General features: G+C 45.9%; 1 protein-coding gene across 5 annotated transcripts in view; it reads left to right on the top strand.

Annotated features, from left to right (window-relative positions):
* Positions 1-5,228, top strand: part of Ncoa2 (nuclear receptor coactivator 2) — a 261,526-nt gene extending 256,298 nt beyond the window's left edge. For 4 of the 5 annotated variants that reach the window (XM_059252728.1, XM_059252730.1, XM_059252729.1 and 1 more), the window contains one exon: positions 2,469-5,228. In XM_059252728.1, coding sequence (XP_059108711.1) covers positions 2,469-2,576 — 108 coding nt within the window. In that variant the 3' untranslated portion in view covers positions 2,577-5,228. Of the gene's footprint in view, positions 1-1,479; positions 2,320-2,468 lie in introns of those variants that run through there. The other variant, XM_059252732.1, reaches the window with a different exon arrangement.
* Positions 5,229-21,827: the final 16,599 nt, after the last annotated feature.

Raw genomic sequence — 21,827 nt, 5'->3', positions numbered from 1 at the left:
TATCAATGTTAAAACTTTGAACCTCCGGAGTTATATCTGAAACCAGTCTCTCCTGTATCATGAAGTCTGTGAATGAGGCATACTTGTCTGTATTTTTAACAGGAAATTTATTAACGAGTTATCAAGGTGCTTGTAGTCTTGGGATTGGAGCTGTTAAACTGGTACGCTAGTCATCAAACATCATCAGATCTGAGAAGGATGAATTTAAGAAGTGAGACGGCTTTCCAGCTTCCTAGGCAGCAATCCCAAGTCTCTCTGTGGTTGTTGGGGGACAGAAGCCACAAAGGCAGCACTTGTTCAGTTGATAGTCCCAGAAGAGCTGACAGGTTTTTAAATGAAAACAATGCAATGTCCATCACAAAACACAAAATGCTACTTTATTCTAGATAATACAAATCTCGAAGGCCACACAAACAAAAAGCAGGTGTGGGTCGTGGGTGGCTGTGTGACCATTGTAGCCCAGACAGGCCTTAACCTTGAGGTCCTCTGCCTGAGCCTCCTGAATGCTGGGTGTTTAGATGGAAGCCCTGCTGGAACCATATACCCAAGGAGTCTGGGATGATTATGGATGATTATGGGGGGAGAGAGGTGGAAGCCCCACCCCTCTCCCCCCAAACCCTGCCCCTAAGAAAGCCCTCCAGGAGTCAGCCCTTCCCAGGGCTGCTCAAGACCATGACTACAGGCTGCTTAAGAATGGTTGCCAGGGCTGGAGAGATGCCTCCGAGTTTAAGAACACTGGCTGCTCTCCCAAAGGTCCTGAGTTTAATTCCCAGCAACCACATGGTGGCTCACAAACATATATAATGAGATTTGGTGCCCTCTTCTGGCCTGCAGACAGAACACTGTATACATAATAAATAAATAAATCTTTAAAAAAAAAAAAAAGGACTGGTCGCCATTCCTGCAGTGTGTCTTCTGTCCTCTTCCCTCCCTTCCGAGAGTCACCCAGGAGGTGCTTTGCTCTGCTCAGACTAGACCTGGATTTATTAATTCGGCTTGATTGGCCTGTTACATCGGCAGCAGAGGATACTCAATAACTGGGGGTCCAAACTTATCACTGGGATTATAGGCTTGTGCCACCACGCCTGGCTGGAGGGATGGTGATATGAAGTCGTTCAGGAGAGACTGATGTCCACCCCTTGACCTGTAAGCTGCAAGATGCTTCTCACTGTTGTTTGTAAATGTTACATTCAGTTAGGAACAGAACCATCTGCCTTCCCACATCAGAAACACAGCTGCTCATTTCATGTGTGCTCTTCAAGATTCGTATTCTCTAGAATAAGCTAGCGTTTTGTTTTGTGATGGACATTGCATTGTTTTCATTTAAAAAACAAAATACTTGCTGTTGCCGGTAGCACACATTTGGGAGACTGGTGCAAGGTGGTGGAGAGTTTGGGATAGGCCAGGGCTGCAAAGGAAATAACCAAGCGAACGTAAAGAGCCAACTGTCTTCACGGCCTCTCTGTCTGTTTCCTTCAGAAATACTGCTGACCCCGCAGGTAGCTGGTTGCCTCTGTCTTCAGCCCACGGGCTTACTTGCTCAAAACACTGACCAGTCTGCGGAGCTGCGTCTCTTTGTTCTGACCCACCTGACCTGCCACCGGTTCTCCCAGGACACGATCAGCAGACAGTTGGGCCCTGGCCCCAGCCTAGAGTGTGCTGGCCTGGCTGCCGCTGGGAGAGCAGCCTCTCCTGACAGCCTGAAGCTCGCCTCCAGACCATCTCGCAGTCTGTTCACTGCATTCACCTTAGTGCAACTTAGATCTCTCCTGCAAAGTCAGTGTCGACAGGCAAACTTCATACCCATTCAGATTGAATGTATTTAAATGTATGTATCTAAGGAGAACCATGCTCTTGTTCTGTTCCTGTTCGGTTCCACACACTGGTTTCTTGCTTTGTTTTCCTTGGCTAATCAGTCTAGTACAAAAGAGTATGATCCTATCTAGAGGAAAGAAAGGAATTTTTTAACCAAGTCAAACACAAGGTGTTGCAAGCGGAAGCATTTGGGATGGAAGCAGGGCAGACACTGTGGACGACGTTGTGTGTACCGACGCACCCAGTGAGCAACAGCCAACACAGCTGGAGTGTGTCCTGCAGAGAGCTGACCACCGTGTCGGAAGGAGTGTCCAGTTTGAACAGATGGAAAGGCGCCTGAAAGAGGGCTGTTCACATTAACAAGGATCTGTTTTCCTCTGTCTGAAAACCAAACCAGTTCCCCTAAATCGGGAGTAAAGAGAAGTATTTATTTCTAAATTAAGTGTTTTTAAACGATCAGGTGGTTTGAATTGGCGTCTCCACCGTCTCTGACCCTGACCCCTCCCTCCCTGCCTTCTCTGTCCACTTCTAGTCTTTTAAATAAAAACAGCAGCAACAGCCTAAGCTGTAGAAACCAGGTTAGCCGTTCGTGCTGTCGGTGTCTGCCAGCCACTTAGCAGCAGCTTACCTTGGAAAATGCATTTCCTGTCCAGGAGAGGAACAAAGTGGAGATGCCAGTCAGGCCGCGACACCTGCGTGGGAAGGCCTGGGCTGCGGCGGCGGCGGCGGTGTCCACCTGGCCCCCGAATCGAGAGCACTAATGAGATGACAGCAGACATCACGACAGATCTGACCTCTGCCATGGGTTTTTTATTTTGTTTTTTAGCAGTGCTGACAAAGCCGAAGTTTTGTAAGGTACATAAAAATCCAATTTATATGTAAACAAGCAATAATTTAAGTTCAGAACTTAAGTGTTTTAATTGTATAATTTTGTGAGGTATACATATTGTGGGATTGACTCAAAAATGAGGTACTTCAGTATTAAATTAGATATCTCATAGCAATGTCTCCTAAAGGTGTTTTGTAAAGGCTGCCAATGCCTTGATTAGACCTGATTTCTAGACTTAAGACCTTTCGTTTTCTAACCTTGAGATCTGCTCATGAATCATGTATCTAATCTATATGATATGCAGCCGCTGTAGGAACCACTTCTTGATTTTCTATGTTTCTATTCTTTCTTAATAAACCTTAGAAAGACTACATGTTACTAAGCAGCGCACTTTTATGGTTGTTTTTCTTGCCCACTCTGTCAGGGGATAACCTTTGTTAATTGGTGTCAGTTTCAGACAACTGCAGTACCCAGAACTAGGACCTTTTCAATTCTCCCCGACCCCTGATACACATACTTTCTTACCTAAATTTCAGAATGATATCTTTTTGATGTCTAAAAACAAAGCATTTTATAATATCTCATTAGCCAAGCTTTCTAGGAACAGAGAAGTTTTTCCTTGAAATTTAATTGTTTATTCCTGGCAGGGTGAAAACATATAAACTACCCTATTTATATTTATATCTCTCTATATATCTACAGATTGTGGAAATATAGAAAGAGATATGACCCAAAGACAAATGGTAAATCATCTGAAAGTGTTGCTCCATGCTAAAGAACTTTCTGGAAATTTGCATTTCGATACCTTTTTCCACTTTGAGAAGAATGTCAGTGCAGAGAGGTGGCCAAGGAACAGCACTTCCCAGTGGCCACCAGTTCATGTGTCTACTCAAGGCTCCACTGTTCTCCACCAAACCATTGGGTTGCACAGCCATGCTGGCAGAAGGGAGCAGATGTAGGCCCAGAAGGCCAGGACTTCACCCCAGTAATGAGGCTCATGTGCTACACTACTGAATGTGACCCGTTGTCAGATAAATATTTAGAAATATGTGAGGTAGGACAACTTAACTTCACACGGCACAGGAGAAAATGGAGTTTAAAACACCTTTGTTTGGTTTTGAATTTTAAATCCCATTTCACTCTAACACCAGCCACAATGTCTCTCTTTCAACATTCATCCAATCGCCCACTTTTTTCTAACGTCAGTCCCAACCAGGCAAGTGTCAGAATAACCCGTGATCATGACGTGAGGAGGAGAGTAAATTCTCTCACGGCTCCGAGCAGCAGTGCGGTTTATTTTACATCTAAGCAGAATGAAGCGAGTGAAGGGGTCCTCTGATCATGTTCTCACAGAAGCAAATGCCAAATCACCTCCTGTCATCAGTATTTCTCATCCTAGACACAAATTTGTACTTGGTTTTTGTTTAACAGAACATATAATCAGTGTTTTCTTATAGTACTCAATGTGAAAAACATAATGTGAAAAGTATACACACCGTAACTCCGGTTGTAAAACGCATTTGAGTGTTGATGTAACGTGGTAAGTTTTCAAAGTGAAGTGAGCTGTGTTCCGACAGATCCCTTTGACGCGAAGATTAGAACAGCCCCCACGTGTATCTCTTACGACCTGTGATCATTGAAAGCAATGGTTTTGTGCAGTTTAAGATGCCATTTTTAATCTGTGTTTTAAAATGGAGTTCATATGGGTGTGACACATGAACTGGGAGGCACAGATCCACTTGCAGAACCCAAAGATACACAATCAATTTTGAAATGCAACTTAAGCCATTAACTGTTGGTGTGGATTTAAAATTTTCTAGTGTTTGTATGGTAGTATGCTGCCTAAGAGCAAAGCATTCTCTGCACAGAAGAAAATTAGTGGCTTCGATTTTAATTAGAATTTTCTCCCTGGTATTTCTTTATAGACTAAAACAAAATCTTTTAAGTTTCTTACTACAGGTAAAAGCTATGTGCAAGAACCTCAAAATGCTAAAACCTAGCATAATGCCTTAGATCTGTTTTTAAGTCTTGTATATTCCTACATAGCTGTCCAATGTATTATATTTGTATAGTGAATTGTGTACAATTTTTGAATAAGTGCATCATCACTTACCCTTATGTTATTGAACAGTGATGATGATCCATTTCTTCAAACATTTAACTGTCATTTTTTTTTCTTTGTCATTCGTGGGTTTTATTTGTACAGTTCCTCATGAAGTTGCATCTGAGATATGTGTATATGAAAAGATTATACAAGGGTAAAATTAAGCAATATATTAACTATGGTTCTTCAGGAGAAAGCTTACAGTGTTTCAGGTTGTGATTTCTTTTCAAAGCAGAGTTGACTCTGAACATCACTTTGTTCATCTGCATTGATGTGTGTATTTCTAGTGTGAGCAGTTTATGCAAAGGTAGATATATTCAGAGAAATTTTAAATACATTTATGCAAGTTACTATTGCTTTGCTGATGCTATTTGCTTATTTGATGTTAAATAATGCTATTGTAAATAAAGAATCTGTTGTTACTGCATCATTTAATAAATTTTAATGCCTTCGGGTTTTACATGGCTTTAGAGATTTTAATGTGGTTATAGCGTATCTTCTTTTGTGATTTAAATTGAAAAATACCTGAGAACTACTGGCTCAGCAGTTAAGAGCACTGGCTGCTCTTCCAGAAGACCCAGGTTTGATTCCCAACACCCACATGGCATCTCAGTACCATCTGTAATTCCAGTTCCAGAGGATTCAGCCCCTTTTGGCTTCCACAGGCATCAGGCCCACACCCAGTGCACAGATACACATGGAAGCAAGACACCTATAGACATAAACTCGGAAAAAAAAAAGAGTTAAAGACTTTGTCTTTTCAATTGTTCTTGTGAGCTGGAGAGGTGGCTCAGTGATTAAGAATGCTTATTGCATTTCAACAGAACCTGAGTTCGGTTCTCAGCACCCAGGTCGGGAGGCTCATAACTGCCTGTAACTCCAATTCCAGGGGGATCTGGTGCACTCCTCTGGTCCCTACAGGCACTGCACTCGGGTGCACATGTCCACACATTCCAGAAACACCTATACACTTAATTAAAAATAAATCCTTAAAAAGAACTTACCTTGACAGGGCAGTTAGTGTTGATCACAACACTCTGATATCTTATCCTCCCAGGGAAACTAGGAAAGTGTATCCTAATTGAGATTACATAACACTTGGTGGCAGGCATAGGCCACATCTGTTCACCTCACTCCAAATATTGCTGCAGTCCCAAATCAAAGTGTTTGTTTGTTTGAGACAGGGTTTCTCTGTGTAACTCCCCTGGCTGTCCTGGAACAGGACATGTCCTGGCTGTGTAGACCAGGCTGGCCTAAACTCAGAGATCCACCAGCCTCTGGGTGCTGGAATTAAAGGCGTGTGCCATCACCACCCAGCAAACTTTATTTTCATATTCATGTGTATGTGCACAATAGCTGAGGCACATCTGTAGAGAGAGGTCAGAGGACAGCTCTCAGGAGTTGGTTCTCTCCCTCCACTATGAGTCCTAGGGGTGGGACTTGGGTCACCTGGCTTAGCAGTGAGCATTTGACCTCCCCAGGCCTCGAACTGGTGATGAGAATGGCATGTCCCGTTTGCTAGCGTACCGGGGCTAGGTATGTATGAGATTAGATTGGTAACAGGTTGGTTTGGTACTAACATGGATAGTGTGACTACATCACCTAAAACTCAGGTCCTTTCCTAAACTGCATGCAACACTAGTGGCTGTTCTGTTTGGGTTTTCCTTCTCAGAGATAGAGGGGCGCACTGACCATTGCAGGTGGTGGTCTGAAGAGGATGATGCTAGGACCAGCTCTGCTGCTGCCAGCAGCAAAGCCACGTAGTGGCAGCAAGTGCATCTAAGTTAGCAAAAGCAAGCAGTCTGCAGCCCCATCCACCTTGCTTTTGGATACTGGTCAGGCTGAAGCAAACTCTCCAGCACTTCCTGAAGCCACCCTAACCCCACTGCATACAGGTTTTCAGCACCATCATCCTCCTCCAGCAGCATCCAAAACTCCCTGTGTAGCCCAGGCTGGCCTTGAACACCTCCCCCGCCTGCATCAGTCCCCTATGTGTTGAGATTGTTGGTGTGCCCCATCACACCCAGGCTATGTGCTCTCTGAGAAATACTGCTAGCATGTTCCTGGACCCTGGACAAGACAGAACCCCTAACCACAAACAAATCATCCATGTGTCCATAAGTGACTGCTGAGAATTGGGTTCCGTTGGACCCGCCAAGGTGAACCCAGGAACTGATGATGGGGAATGAGGAAAAACAATGTTCAAGAGGAGAGAGCTAACAACCAGTTGAACCACTGCAGCCCAGTTATATGTGCTCAGCAGCATCATACAACAGAAAAGGTATACCATGCTCGCTCCTGGGCCAGCAGGATAGCTCAACCAGTAAAGACGCTTGACCAAGCCTGACAACCGAGTTCAAACTCCTGGAGCAACGTAGCTGGAGAACTGTCTCTTGCAAGTTGCCCTCTCTCTTAGTTGGTGTTACTATTGCTCTGATGAAACACCATGACCAAAGGAACTTTGGGAGGAAAGGGTTTATTCAGCTTGTGATTTCATATCACAGTTCATCATCAAAGCAAGTCAGGCCAAGAACTCAAGCAGGCCAGGAACCTGGACGCAGAGGTCATGGAGGGGTGCTGCTCACTGGCTTGCTCTACGTGACTTGCTCAGCCTGCCTTCTTACAGAACTCAGGACCACCAGCCCAGGGGTAGCCCCACCCACAATGCCCTGAGACCCCACCTCCACCCCTCATCAATCACTGATTAAGGAAACGCCCTATAGTCTTGACTACAGCCCTGTCTTACAGAGGCATTTTTTCAGTTGAAGCTCCCTCCTCTCTGATGACTCTAGCTTGTATCAAGTTGACAAAACACTAGTCAGTCCATCCTCTGACCGCCATACATGTGCCAGTGTGGGGCACTTCCTCCTGCCAAAATGAATAAATGGAAAAAATAAATGGGGGGAAAGAAACCAAAAACCTCCTCACAAGACCCAAAAAAATTAGCAGGAAGTTGCGTGAGCAGGTGGGTGCCGCAGATGCACCAGTGTTCATGGTGTGGCTCCCTGCACTGCCTTACAGAGGGATCTGGAGACCTGCTGGAAGAGTGCAAAGCCCAAGCATGGTGGACACACTTGTCTGCTCAGTTCACACGTCCGGATGAAGGGGCCATCAGGTACCCTGAGAGAGATGGTGGCCCTGACAGAAAGCCATCTTCCCCATGGAGGTAGTAAAAGAAAGATACAATGAGCCATACAATCTCACTTTAAGGAAAGGTGGCCTAGACTGAGTGTAAATTCCTCACCCAGACTAGTTACTCACGTGTAATCTCAATACTCAGAAGGCTGAAACAGGAGGATTGACAGGAATTTGAGACCAGCCTCACCTGGAAGAGTGAGTTCCGGGCTAGTCTGTGCTGGGAGTGTGAGGCTATTTGAGAGAGGGGGGAAAAAATCCCTGGTGGGTGGCCAGTGGTCAGACCGTCTGCTCAGAGGAGAAAACCGACATGGGCACACTATGGAAAGTGTGTGTACAGGTTGAGCACTCTGGAGTGGCACGTTCACGCAAACATCCAACACAGGAACAGCACCGCACACAGCCAAGGAGACACAAGAGCTGACTAGCTGACACCGGCCGCGTTTCCTCATCAGCCTCTACAGACATGGCTGGCACAGGAATGGAGACAGAGCCCGTGCGCGGACCCGTGGTGAGGCTTTTCACTAAGTGTGGCAGATCTGTCTACGGCCACTCTGACTGCCCAGTTTTAAAGCTTAGTATACACATTCTAGAACGGTAACAAACCCAGAGAGACAGCAGAACGCTTGCCCACTGGGGGGCCCCAAACACTAAGATAAGTAAGCATCAGATGGTGACCAGAAGAGGGAGCTGAGTAGCGGGGCTAGCCGGGGGAGCACGGAGCTGAATGCTCGCTCACTCGGCGGTATCCGGTCCCGGGTTTGTCCTTCAAATGCTGCTGCCGATGGCCCTAGCCCGGTCCGGGATGTCTACTTGACTTTCTAGGGACATGCCCTGCACCCTCTAGTAACACCCTCTCACCAGGGACTTCTCACAGAGGAAGATTCTAGCCAGCTCTGAATAAAAGGATCTCTCCTCCGTCTTTTGTTCTTTCTTCCCTCCCCTCCCGCAGCGCTGGCTGCTCTCCTCTGCTTCTGTTGCTGCCATAAAACATTGACCAAAGGGAACCTGGGGGGGGGGGGGGGGGTGATTTACCTTCCGTTTCCAGGTGACCATTCATCACTGGGCAAAGTGAGGGCGGGAAGCAAAGACCACGGAGCAAGCCAGGACACAGGCTAGCTCTTGCTGGCTGCCTCAGCTGCCCTCTCCATACAACTCTGGACGCCAGTTCAGGGCCCGCACCTCTCCCTGGGCTGGGCCCTCTCAGGTCAATCATTAGTCAAGAAATACCCCCGCAGATACGCCCTCAGGCCATTCCTCAACTGAGGTCCCCTCTTAGAGGTGACTCTGTCCAGCTGTGTCAAAAACGAACCAGCTCTGTAGACCCCTTGTCTGCTTGACAAACACATCACAATTAAACTGTCACCTTTCCTTTATCACCAAGCTCTCATGTAAACGTCACAATATAAAACAGTATAACTTTGAAAGTCCCACAGTCTTTAAAAAAGACAATTACAACACTTAAGCCAGGCATTTTGGCACAAACCAGTAGTCCCCAAGAGAGAGTGAAAGATACCTATCAAAAAAAAAAAAAATCCAATTGAAGTCCTCTGAAATTATCATTCTGTAGCGCTCCTCATGTCCAGTACACAACAACACCTTGTCACCTTGACTTTCCAGACTCACAACGTACGGGCAGTGAAGCCAAGACATCCATCCCCTCACTGTTGACTTGGAACTGAGATTGTCCCAAAACAACATACTGCACAAGCCAGCCAGGGTGATGCATGTCTGCAATCCCAGCACTCAGGAGACAGAAGCAAGTGGATAAGATGTTTAAGGCCAGCCTTGGCTACATGAGACCACAACTCAAAAAAAAAAAAAAAAAGAAAAAAAGGACAGTCACTGGCCTGTAGCCAGGCCTCAGTAAACCAGAGCCCCAGTACATACCTGTGCCGTCTGGTACTCATTGGCAGGTGGCCAGGCAAAGCCTTGTCCAGTTACTAGATCTGGCTATGACAGTGACTAAGGCTCTTCCATTTTGTTGTTGGTTTGGTTTTGGTTTTTTTGTTGTTTGTTTTGTGTGTGTATTTGTTTTATTATTGTTGTTTGTTTGTTTGTTGTTTTGGGGGGGTTGTTTTGTTTTTGGAAGCAGGATGCCTATATATAGCCCTGGCTGTCCTGGAACTCATTTTGTAGACCAGGCTGGCCTCAAACTCAGAGAGATCCACCTGCCTCTTCCTCTCTAGTGCTGAGATTAAAGTCATGTGCCATCGTACCCAGCAACTCTTCTGTTTTTTTGTTTGTTTGTTTTTTTGGTTTTTCGAGACAGGGTTTCTCTGTGTAGCTTTGCGCCTTTCCTGGAACTCACTTGGTAGCCCAGGCTGGCCTCGAACTCACAGAGATCCGCCTGGCTCTGCCTCCCGAGTGCTGGGATTAAAGGCGTGCGCCACCACCGCCCGGCAATTCTTCTATTTTTATCCCAGCCAGGTATATGGGTCTTACCCTACTCAGGGCAACTGAAGTATGAAATCTTGGAAGGAGTCCCCATGGCCTGAAGCCACTGAAGGAGCCTTGGAGGTTGGCTTAAGCAAGCTCCCTGCCTGGGGCAGAAGCCTCCTGGTCCTGGGCAAGTCTTGCCAGCAGTCTTTCCTCCAGTGAGTGACCAGCTGAGCTGCACTCTCAAGTCTTCAGGCTTCCGAGGTGAACAGGAACGTCTAGGCCCAGCTCTTGGCCAGACTCATTCTCTGAGGTCTTGCTTCTCAGCAGGCTCCTGTGGTAGTTCTACCACCTTCTGTGGTCTGAAGACTGGATTTATAGGGTGCCAGCTGGGCCCAAAAAGACTGATCTGATCTGCTGCTCCTGCATCATTAGCTCAGGAGGCCATTCTGCTTACCCTTTGCCCTTCAGCCTGCCTGCAATCAGAAGGCTGTCAGAAAGTCCGGTGGGGGTGGGGGTGGGGGAAGGACACCTATACCTAATGCCTGGGTCACACAGGAAGTAGTCTGTGGGGTTCCTGTAGCGGGAGTCAGGAGTTTGGGGAAAACCCAGACATGACCCTGAAGCATGGCAAGCCTAGCCTGGAAGGGAGTAGAAAGGGAGTGCCCACTGCGAGCTCTGTTTGTGCATGCTAAGCAACATCCTCAGCCTACACATGAACACCTTCTAACATGTATGAGCAAGTGAACTGAGAGCAGACAGCAATTTGTGTTCTCACTTTCTGGTGACTCGTAAAACTTGAACCAGCTAATGTAGTAACCGATAGAATGTGGGCCCTAGCGGGTAGTTCTAGCACTCCGGAGGCTGAGGCAGCAGATCTTCAAAGTGAGACCTGGTCTCAAAAAACGAGTAAGTTCGGTAGTGGTGCACACCTTGAATCCCAGCACTCAGGAGACAGAGACAGGTAGATCTCTGTCAGTTTGAGGCCAGCCAAGGCCACACAGAGAAGCCCTGTCTTGAAAAACCAAAATAATAATAATAATAATAATAATAATAATAATAATAATAATAATGATAATAATGAAAACAGATGTTGGTGCACATCAGTAATCCTGGCACCCAGGAGCAGAGGCAGCAAGTTCTCAAGTTGTAGGTGACTCAGGACTGCACAGCAAGCCCCTGTCTCGGAAAACAAGCAACAACAAAAACTCAGTCAAATATTATTTAATAGAAATGAATTCCAGGGCTGGAGAGACGGCTCAGAGGTTAAGAGCACGGGCTGCTCTTCCAGAGGCCCTGAGTTCAATTCCCATCAACTGCATGGTGGCTTATAACTATCTGTAATGAGATCTGCATACACAATAATAAATATTAATACAATTTTTTTTTAAAAAAAAGAAATTAATTCCAACTCTGGGGGGGGTGCACGTCTTTAATCCCAGCACTCGGGAGGCAGAGGCAGGCAGATCTCTGTGAGTTCGAGGCCAGCCTGGACTACAGAGTGAGTCCCATGAAAGACTCAAAGCTACACAGAGAAACCCTGTCTCGAAAAACCAAAAAAAAAAAAAAAAGAAGAGAAAGAAAGAAAAAGAAAGAAAGAAAAGAAATGAATTGCAAATTTATATTACTCATTTTTTTAAGAATAGAAACTAAAGTATATCTGAAAGAATAAAGGCCTGGGTTTAATACCTGTTGGAATTTATACTATTTATCAATTTATTTTTTCCTATTTGGCTGCTTTGGGGATGAATCTAGGCCCTTTCTGTGATTTGCCGGCTGGTACTGACTTATTACCAATAGAGGGCACTAGAGAGAAATTGCAGGAAGTAGGTTGGAAGTCTTAGGCTTCCGGTGAACATCTTCGTGTAAACAGCTTTCCAAGTATGCCAGAGAATACTCTCGCCCCAGTGTAACACGGCAGTAACTGGTCTGTCATTCGGTAGCCATAGCTGAGCTTTCAACAAGGTCCAGATCTCAGCCCACGGAGTGTGGAGCGACTAATAGATAAATTATCATAGGACATTATATTAGGGGATCACACATTATATCTACTGTCCCCATGATCTTGAGGGTTCAGTTCTTAGTGACCAATCCACACTTCTTTGGATTAAGTTTTCTTGTGCAAATCTGGTTTCGTTCTTGCACCTGGCCATCAACGGATGTGAACTTTTAAACAAACCTGTCCTTTCTATGGCTGTCCAGCATGGCAAAGGAGGGACTGCTCTTTGAGATGAGCAATTTAGTGTGTGCTAATAGATTATCCAAGGAGCTGGAAAGATGAGTTAGCAGTTGAGCACACTGCCTGTTCTTGCGAAGGACCCAGGTTCGGTTCCCAGCAGCCACATGGAGGCTCATGACTGTACCTCCAGTTCCAGGGGATCCAGTGGCCCCATCTGACCTCCATAGGCACTAGGTACACACATGCACATCCATACACATAAGCAAAACATTTGTACATATGAAAATAAATGAATTATTCAAACTCCAAAAACGAAAGGAGTGACTGACAAACCCTGGTTTCTAACAAAAACTAGAACTACACATCTTGAGTTTCCAGAACGGAAAGGGACTAGGGTCAGATGAAGGCAGCATGCCCTGATGCTGGAGGGGTGGCTGAGCAGTGGGGTACACACTGCCCTTACAGGGGACCCAAGTTCAGTTCCCAGCACCCATAGGCTCACAGCCACCTGTTAACTCCAGCTCCGGGGGTACGTTCTCTTCAATTTTTTTTAAAATAAATTTATTTATTCTTTATGTACATTGGCGTTTTGCCAAGGTGTTGGGTCCCCTGGAACTGGAGTTACAGACAGTTGTGAGCTGCCATGTAGTTGGTGGGAATTGAACCCAGGGCCACTGGAAGCGCAGTCAGTGCTCTTAACCACTGGGCTATCTCTCCAGCCCCAATTATTATTCTTTTTTAAAGTGTCCTAAAAGAACTAGACAGGATGACAGAGCTAACCATATTCAGGATTTTATGTTTATGGTGCCAGGAGTCAAACCCGGGGCTTGACGTACATTGGCTGGCATTCTACCAACTAAGCTGGACTCCCAGTACCCCCCCCACACCCTTTGTTTATTGTGTTGTTGTTACTGTTTTGTTTATTTTTTGTTTGTTTGTTTCTTTTTTCCAGACAGGGTTTCTCTGTGTATCCCTGGCTTCCTGGAACTCTCTCTGTAGACCAGGCTGGCCTCGAACTCACAGAGATACACCTGTCTCTGCCTCCCTGAGTGCTGGGATTAAAGGCATGTCTCACCACCACCCAGCTACTCCCAGTAGTTCTGCTTTTGGGTCTGTTCGGCTCATTAGCCCAGTTATTGGCTTTTGATCTTCAATTTTTACTGTTCTTCATATAGTCTATATCAATCTGTGACTCATGACTCCTTTGGGGCTTGAATGCCCCTTTCCTGGGGGTCACATGTCAGATATCCTGCATATTAGATATTTATTTACATTATGATTCATAACGGTAATATTACCGTTATGAAGTAGCAGAGAAGATAATGTGATGGTTAAGGGGTCGTAGCCTAGGAAGGCTGGGAACCACGGTTCTAGATAATAATGCCTTGTTTCACGTACAGTTGGCAGAGGTTTTTTTTTCCGTTCGGTAGATTGTTTCTTCATTCTGTGATTGTTTCCTTGGCTGTGCAGAAGCTTTGTAGTTCTGTATAATCCCTGTGTCTGTTAGTGGAGTTATTCCCATGCCATTAGTGCCTTGCACTTGTCTGTATCTCGAAGTCTTCTATCTGTGATTTCCTGTAGCAGTTTCAGGTTCTTGTCTTGTTGTGTTTGTTTTGTTTTGTTTTGAAACATATTTATATAGCCCAGGCTTGCCTCAAATTTGTTCTGTAGCCAAAGATAGTCTTGAACTCATGATCCTCCTGCTTCTGCCTCACAAATAATGGTATTATAGAGGTGTACCACCATGCCCAAGTTAAAATTTTAATTCCTTTTTAAAAATTTATTTATTTGTTTATTTATTTATTTATTTATTTATTTATTTATTCTATTAAGGGGAGGAGCTTGAGGAGACCAAGGACAACCTTCCCCTTGCTTCTTCTTCTTCTTCTTCTTCTTCTTCTTCTTCTTCTTCTTCTTTTTTTTTTTTTTTTTTTGGTTATTCGAGACAGGGTTTCTCTGTGTAGTTTTGGAGCCTGTCCTGAAACTCACTCTGTAGCCCAGTCTGGCCTTGAATTCACAGAGATCCACCTGCCTCTGCCTCCCAAGTGCTGGGATTAAAGGCATGTGCCTCCGCCTCCCGGCTTCCTTTTTTTTTTTTTTTTTTTTTAGTTTTTATACTAAGCCTGGGCTAGGTGAGACCTTGTCTCAAAACATAAACACAACCCAAATCCTGTAAACAAACAACAAATCCTATACTGAACAATCAAGCTGGAAGCCGGGAGTATAGCCCGGGGGTCTTAGGGCTTCTGTGGCTGTGATAACACCCTAACCAAAAGCAACTTGGGGAGGAAAGGATTTGTTTCAGCTTATAACTCCCAGGTCATCCCCTGTTGCTGAAGGACGTCAGAGCAGGAAAACAAACAGGGCAGGAACCTGGAAGCTGAAACCGATGCAGAGGTGTGGAGGAGGGCTCTTTACTGGCTTGCTCCCTGTGGCTTGTTCAGCAGACTTTCTTACCTCACCCAGACCACCAGCCCAGGAAAGACCCCAACCTACATTAGGCTGACTCATCCTACATCCATCACTAATTAAGAAAATGCACTAGACTGCTGGAGGCATTTTCTCAGTCAAGGTGCCCTCTTCCAAAACAACTCCAGCCTGTGTCAAGGTGACATTAAAAACTAGCCAACACACTCAGAGACGAAGTGTATATTTAGTATGCACAAGAGCTCGAGTTCAATTCCCAATACCTCCCCAAATAAAGGGGGAAAAAATTAGAAACTCACTAAAAATAAATTCTATCTACCATGATTGTTTTAGCACAAAAAGCTGTGAATGTCCCAAAAAACCTTGCAATTCTCTCAAAGGCTTATTTTCTGGAATATTCTTTGACTCAGGCTAGCCCCTCCTCCACTGAGAGAATGCCGACACTGAAACACAAATGCTGGACCTGAAGGGATTCTCGACCACAGCCTCCCAACTTCTCTGAAGCCGCTGCCTTGGAGACCTAACTCCTTGGCAACAGAGCCTTCTAGGAAGGTAAGCACAAGCAGGCATCTGACACACTGGAGCTGGATCTCCAACAACTCTCTGCTCTCTGTCCTTCGGATGTCTCACTAAAACTTTGTTTGGATTTGTTCACAAATGATCTAACCTATCCAAGTCTTTGGGGTTTCAACATAGGTACTAGAAAACCCCCCCCCCCCCAATAGCTTAATGGTGATTCCTCCCATCCCTCTCCAGGAACAAAAGATTTATTTACTTTGCCTGAGGCAGTAGCAGCTATCACCTCATGAGAGATTCTGCACTTTTGGAACCTTCCTTGGATCCAACCTATGTAACTGCAGCAGCTTCATGAACTATAGTTTATCTGTAGTTGAGCTAACTTAGATACTACAGATTCTTCTTTTTCATTTACACCTCTCTCTACCCATCCATGTAGTTCTTTCAACAGTGTGATATTCCTTTTCTAAAACAGAAAATGCCAAGCTGGAATATGTCTAATGGTCATTCCCTATCTATGCATGCTCACTAAAAAAAAAGTCTTTGTTTTGTTGGGGGGGGGGGCGTTGACATAGAATCTCTTTGTGTAACCTTGGCTGTCCTAGAACTAGCTCTGTAGACCAGGCTGTCCTTCAACTCAGAGATCCATCTGTCTCTGCCACCTGCCTCTGCCTCCTGAGTGCTGGAAGTAAAGGCGTGTTCCACCATACCCAGAGGAGGTACCATTCTTATCATCCCATGGCTGCCACTCCAAACACTGAGGCTGTGGCTAAGAATGTCTTAGCTGCTGCTGGTCACTCCTGGGAGAGCAAGCCATTCGGGGTTGGTGTGGGCCCAGAGCAAGCCCTCTAGGCTCATTCCTACCTGAGGAAGGATCTGTTCACAAATTATCTAACCTATCCAAGTCTCTGGGGTTTCAACATAGGTACTAGAACGCCCCCCCCCCCCCCCAATAGCTAAATGGTGACTCCTCCCACCCCTCTCCAGGAACTTCTGGGCTTCACGGATACAGAAAAACTTCTCCCTATGAAGGAGCTAACAAGGCTTTGGCCGTTCACTAAAGCATACCTACTGTCTCGCCATGGTGAATGAGAAAAGGAAAAAAATATGATTAGTCCTGGGTATGGTAGAGGAGGAGATTTAGTATAGATATGTGGGAGAGTAGCCAGAACCAGGGACATCTGGCAGAGTCCAGAGTGGTCATGACCCTGAGCCATGTGAGGAGAGGGGGAGGGGGAGAGAAAGGGGAGAGAAGGGAACCAGGGGCAGCAGCCAGGAGGTCCAAAGGTACAAAGAGGGCGGGTAACCAAAATGGTTGAATTGTGTAAAGGAAGAAGAGCCCAGCCCCAGAGCTGAACAAATTTAGGGTAGTGGGTGGGGTATGCCAGTCAAGAGGGCCGGTAAACAGGTAGGTGCTGAGGGATTCCGGGAGTATCTGGCAGCCAGGTCCGCTTTGATATGTTAAGTAGACACCTCAGCCATTTGTCCCAGGTTTGAAAACTAACACTTGGTACCTCGCTCTATTATTCCCAGCACTTGAGAGGCAGAGGCTGGCGGATCTCTGAATTAGAGGCCAGCCTGGTCTACAGAGCAAGTTCTGGACAGCCAGGTCCACACAGAGAAACTCTTGGAGAGAGAGAGAGAGAGAGAGAGAGAGAGAGAGAGAGAGAGAGAGAGAGAGAGAGAGAGAGAGAGAGAACTTACTGTCTGATGTCATTTGTATGAAGGAGAATGGAGGGGTGGGGGGGGCGACAACCACTGTCAGTGGGGAAAGAAGAAAACACCACAGCTCTTGGTGGAGAGGAGGCCAGGATTACTTGGGAAGGGACTTAAAGGACTTTCTAGTTGACTTTTTTCCCCAAGCTATTCTCAAACAGCCATCCTTTTGCTTTGGCCTCCTGGGTGCTAGGTTACAAGTATGGGCCACCATAACCATGTTATAAATTTTTTTTAGAAGATTTTATTTATTATGTATACAGTGTTCTGTCTGCATGTATGCCTGCAGGCCAGAAGAGGGCACCAGAACTCATTACAGATGGTTGTGAGCCACCATGTGGTTGCTGGGAATTGAATTCAGTTCCTCTGGAAGAGCAACCAGTGCTCTTAACCTCTGAGCCATCTCTCCAGCCCCCCATGTTATAATCTGTATTTTCATAGGCATGGTTTTGTGCAATTGTCAAAGTCCTTGGTACAGTGAGGATGTATGTATGTCATGATAGGTCAATGTTTCTTTCAGACAGTCAACTCCGTCCCGAGGAGATGGCTCAGGTGCTTGCCACATCATGAGAATGGAGAATACTGACAGTTTGGCTCCTTAGAAAACCACAGAACTGTCTGCTGTGTGTGGCAGAGACAGGGGATCCATACTGGAGATGTAGCAAATAGAGAATCAGAAGTTCAAAGTCATCCTGAACTGTATACTCACTTCAAAGTTGCCTAGGCCACACAAGTCCTTTTATCAGAATGGATAGACAACAACAAAATTTTCCATAAATAATACTAACTTGTAGTTAAACATATACTCCATGGAGTACTTTTAGGGATGGAGTGTACCGATGACCCTTAAAAAGATCTGTGTGACCAGGCGTGGTGGTGAGCACCTTTAATCCCAGCATTCAGGAGGCAGAGGAAGGAAAATCTTAGTGAGTTCAAGGCCAGCCTGATCTGTGTAGGGAGCTCCAGGACAGCCAACATAGAAAGACCCTCTCTAAAAAGCAAACAAAACAAAAGGTCTGTGTGGATATCGGACCAAGAACCTCATAGGTTCTGGAGGAGAACCTATTACTATTACTTTGTTAATTGGGCATAGTATTAAACTGACTGCTAATGAATGACATTGGTAATATCCATAGATAAATGCATCCCTTTGGGGATCGAACAGCCCTTTCACCGAGGGCTAAGACGGTCAGAAAACACAGATATTTACATTACAACTCACAAGGGTACCAAAATTACAGTTATGAAACAGCATTGAAAATAATGTTATGGTTGGGGGGTCACCACATCATGAGGAGCTGTATTAAAGGGTCGCAGCGTTAGGAGGGTTGAGAACTACCGAAGTAGATGGTGATAAACACGGAGATGCACAACTGGCCCGGATGAAGAAAAGAGCCTGAGCATGCTCAGTCCTATAGAACGCTGCACCCCCTCTTCCCAGGGGTCTTGGGGAAGATGGAGCAGAAAGAGTCTAAGGATCCGAGGCTATTTTCTGGGACAGCAGGGTGGCTGGACGTTTGAACTCACAGCTTTGGTGGCAGCTTGCACAATAACTGGAAGCCAAAGCCAGAACAAATCCCAGCACGGAGAGGGGACCAGAGCTCCTGGTAAGTCACCAAAGGTCCAGTGGAAGGCCAGACAGTCAAGAAGATTTGGGCAGAACAAATTGATCTTGATGGTTTTTTGTTTTGTTTTGTGGTTGTTTTTGTTTTTGAAACAAGGTTTCCCTAGCTGTTCTGGATCTCAGATATCTGCCTGCTTCTGCCTCCTGAGTGCTGGGATTAAAGATGAGTATCACCAAGCCTGGCTTTGTTTTTGTTTTTGTTTTTTGTTTTTTGTTTTTTTAATACAACTTTGGATGGATGGGGAAGGAGGGTGAATATGATCAAAACACACTGTACAAAATTCTGAGAGCTAATAAAAATTACAAAATTATAAAAATAAAAGCTTGGCGTGGAACTGGGTAAGCCAGCAGTTTTATATCTAGGAATTGCTTCAAGGCTGGCTGGGAAGTATACACACTGATACTGGTATAAGTGTTCCTAGAAATTGCTTCACACATTGTGAAAATGGCATCCGTTTAAATACCACACTGCTGGCAGCAGGATTAATATTGCTCCTAATCTACTCACGAGGAATGGTGACAACAAGATGTTCAGAAAAACTGCAGCCGGGCTGGAGAGATGGCTCAGTGGTTAGGAGCACTGACTGCTCTTCCAGAGGGCCCAGATTCAATTCCCAGCACCCACATGGCAGCTCACAACTGTCTGTAACTCCACTTCCAGAGGACCTGACACCCGTGGCAAAACACCAATGCACATGAAATAAATTAATTAAAAAGAAAAGGTACAGCAAAGAGCAATTAGGAGCTGATGGGGATGGGCGGTTTCTTGATTAAGAGCGCTAGCTGCTCTTCCGGAAGACCGGCGTTCCGTTCCCAGAGCCTACATAAGTGGCTCACAACCATCTGTAACTCCAGTTCCAGGGAATTCAGTGTCCTCTTCTAGGCTCCCTAGGCATCAGGCACCAGGCAAAACACCCACACACATAAAATACATTTTAAAGTCCTTTGTTTGTTTGTTTGTTTGTTTGTTTTGAGAAAGTGTTTCCAGGGTTTCTCTGTGTAGCCCTGGCTGTCCTGGAACTAGCTCTGTAGCTCTGTACACCAGGCTGGCCTTGGAACTCACAGAGATCTGCCTGCCTCTGCCTCCCCAGTGCTGGGATTAAGGATATGCGCCACCACCGCCCGGCTCACCATCCAGCAATTTTTAAAGTCATAAAAAATAAAGTATAATTCTGTTTTATTTTTTAAAAATTGCAAATGCTGTATGGTAGTGTACACCTCTAACCCTAGCAATTGGAAGACCGAAGCAGGAGGATTGGGAATTGGAGATAAGTCTGGGTTACAGAGTGAGACCAGCTGAAAAGAATGGGAGGGCTAACCAAACTGTTCTTCAGGATTGCTTTCATATTGGATGGAGCAGAGCTGGGGGCCTGCTTTTTGTGGGTTGTTTGTTTGTTTGTTTGTTTTGATGAAGTCTCTGTATATAGATTTGGCTAGCCTAGGGCTCACTGTGTAGATTGAGTTGGCTTCGAACTCACAGAGATTCACCTGCCTCTGCCTCTCTAGTCCTAGGAACAAAGGGGTGCTTTTTATAGTGCTGTGCCATGCAAGGCTTGATCCCCAGAGGATGGCTCTGATGACCTCTCCATGCACCATGGCTCCTGCCCACCCCAGCACTCACACACACACACACACACACACACACACACACACACACACACACACACCAAACACACAATAATAATGTTTTGTTTAATTTTTTAAGTCTTACAATGAAATGATTTCAAGTTTAACAAATTTGTTTACAGAGAAAGTCTCTAAGGTAAGGTTTCTGTTGCTTCTGCTAATATAAGTTACAAGACTTGAGCCAGGTGGTGGTGGCAGATGCCTTTAATCCCAGCACTCGGGAGGCAGAGGCAGGTGGATCTCTGTGAGTTTGAGGCCAGCCTGGTCTACAAAGTGAGTTCCAGGAAAGGCACAAAGTGACACAGAGAAACCCTGTCTCGAAAAAAAAAAAAAAAAAAAAAAAAAAAAAAAGACTTGAATACCTCGTGTTGACCTAACACTTCTATGAGCCACCTCTTTGTCCCCACAGAAGTTATTTAAACCCCAATGAGAAGATAATGCTGCAGCGGTATATGAAAGTAGGTCTGAAGCCCAGGGCAGTCACTCCGGAGGATGCACCCTCTGCAGAACTTCTATTTCTTCTAGTAAACGACCTTTCCCCAGAGGTGCTTGGCGGTTAGGACACACCAACCTGTACTATGTGCGGATCTATTTGCCACAAGGGTCATCTCGTGGAAACAGCAGGACCCTGCGTCTCTAGTCATCCCCACTTCGTTTGAGAAAATAAAGCGCTGCCTCACACTTCGGATCTGTCCTGCAACTGTTAGGGATCTAGCATGGTACTCAGTCCCAGAGAGCGCAGAGCGCTGCCTTAAAGTCGAGGACCTTCCTGTTCTCCTCACTCACTGCCTCACCAGGGACCCAGGCCACAGTATCAGTTCACCCAGACCCTGAAGGGACGAAAGGACCCCCCCATTCTCCGCTAGCGTTAGGAACTCGGGACGCTGTCGCCCAGGCAGTAGATGCTTCCCACTTAACCTTGCTCTGTGAATAGTAATCAAAACACTGTCAGTCCCTAGGTGAGAGTTTGCATCTCCTCCACCCCCATCTCCCCACTCATCACAGCCCTCACTGGGGCGGGTGCCTGACACTGTTCCTCAAAGAAAGGTACCTGGATTGATGAGGAACGTGGCCAAGGTCACCAGGTTCCCCGCGGTTTTCTCCACCCTAGGTGCGTTGATCTGCACATATGAATGGGGTTAAGCGCTCCTTTCACTCTATTCATCACTGTCAAGGGGAATAAAAATGCAGTCGTTGAACACAAGGTACAGGTCTAGACCTACGTTCTTAGAGCCTCGGGTCAAGGTCGCGATTCGTCTTCTGAAGGGTCAACTGGGAAGGTGTGGTGTGGGGAGGTTGGCTTTTGGTCACCAAGAAGTAAAAGCCGCAAAAGGACCCCACCCCACCCCCCACCCCCCACCCCCGGCGGCGTCAGGAACACAGGGCTCACTCAGCTCAGGCGCCCCGACTCCGAACTCGCAAGGCGCCAGCTGAAAGCTGACAAGTGTGTTTCCCACGGTCTCCAACACACACACAC

This window comes from Peromyscus eremicus, unplaced genomic scaffold (genome assembly GCF_949786415.1).
Source record: "Peromyscus eremicus unplaced genomic scaffold, PerEre_H2_v1 PerEre#2#unplaced_144, whole genome shotgun sequence".
NCBI classification, from domain to species: domain Eukaryota; kingdom Metazoa; phylum Chordata; class Mammalia; order Rodentia; family Cricetidae; genus Peromyscus; species Peromyscus eremicus.
The sequence above is the reverse complement of the archived record's forward strand: the minus strand, read 5'-3'. Positions and strand labels throughout refer to the sequence as shown.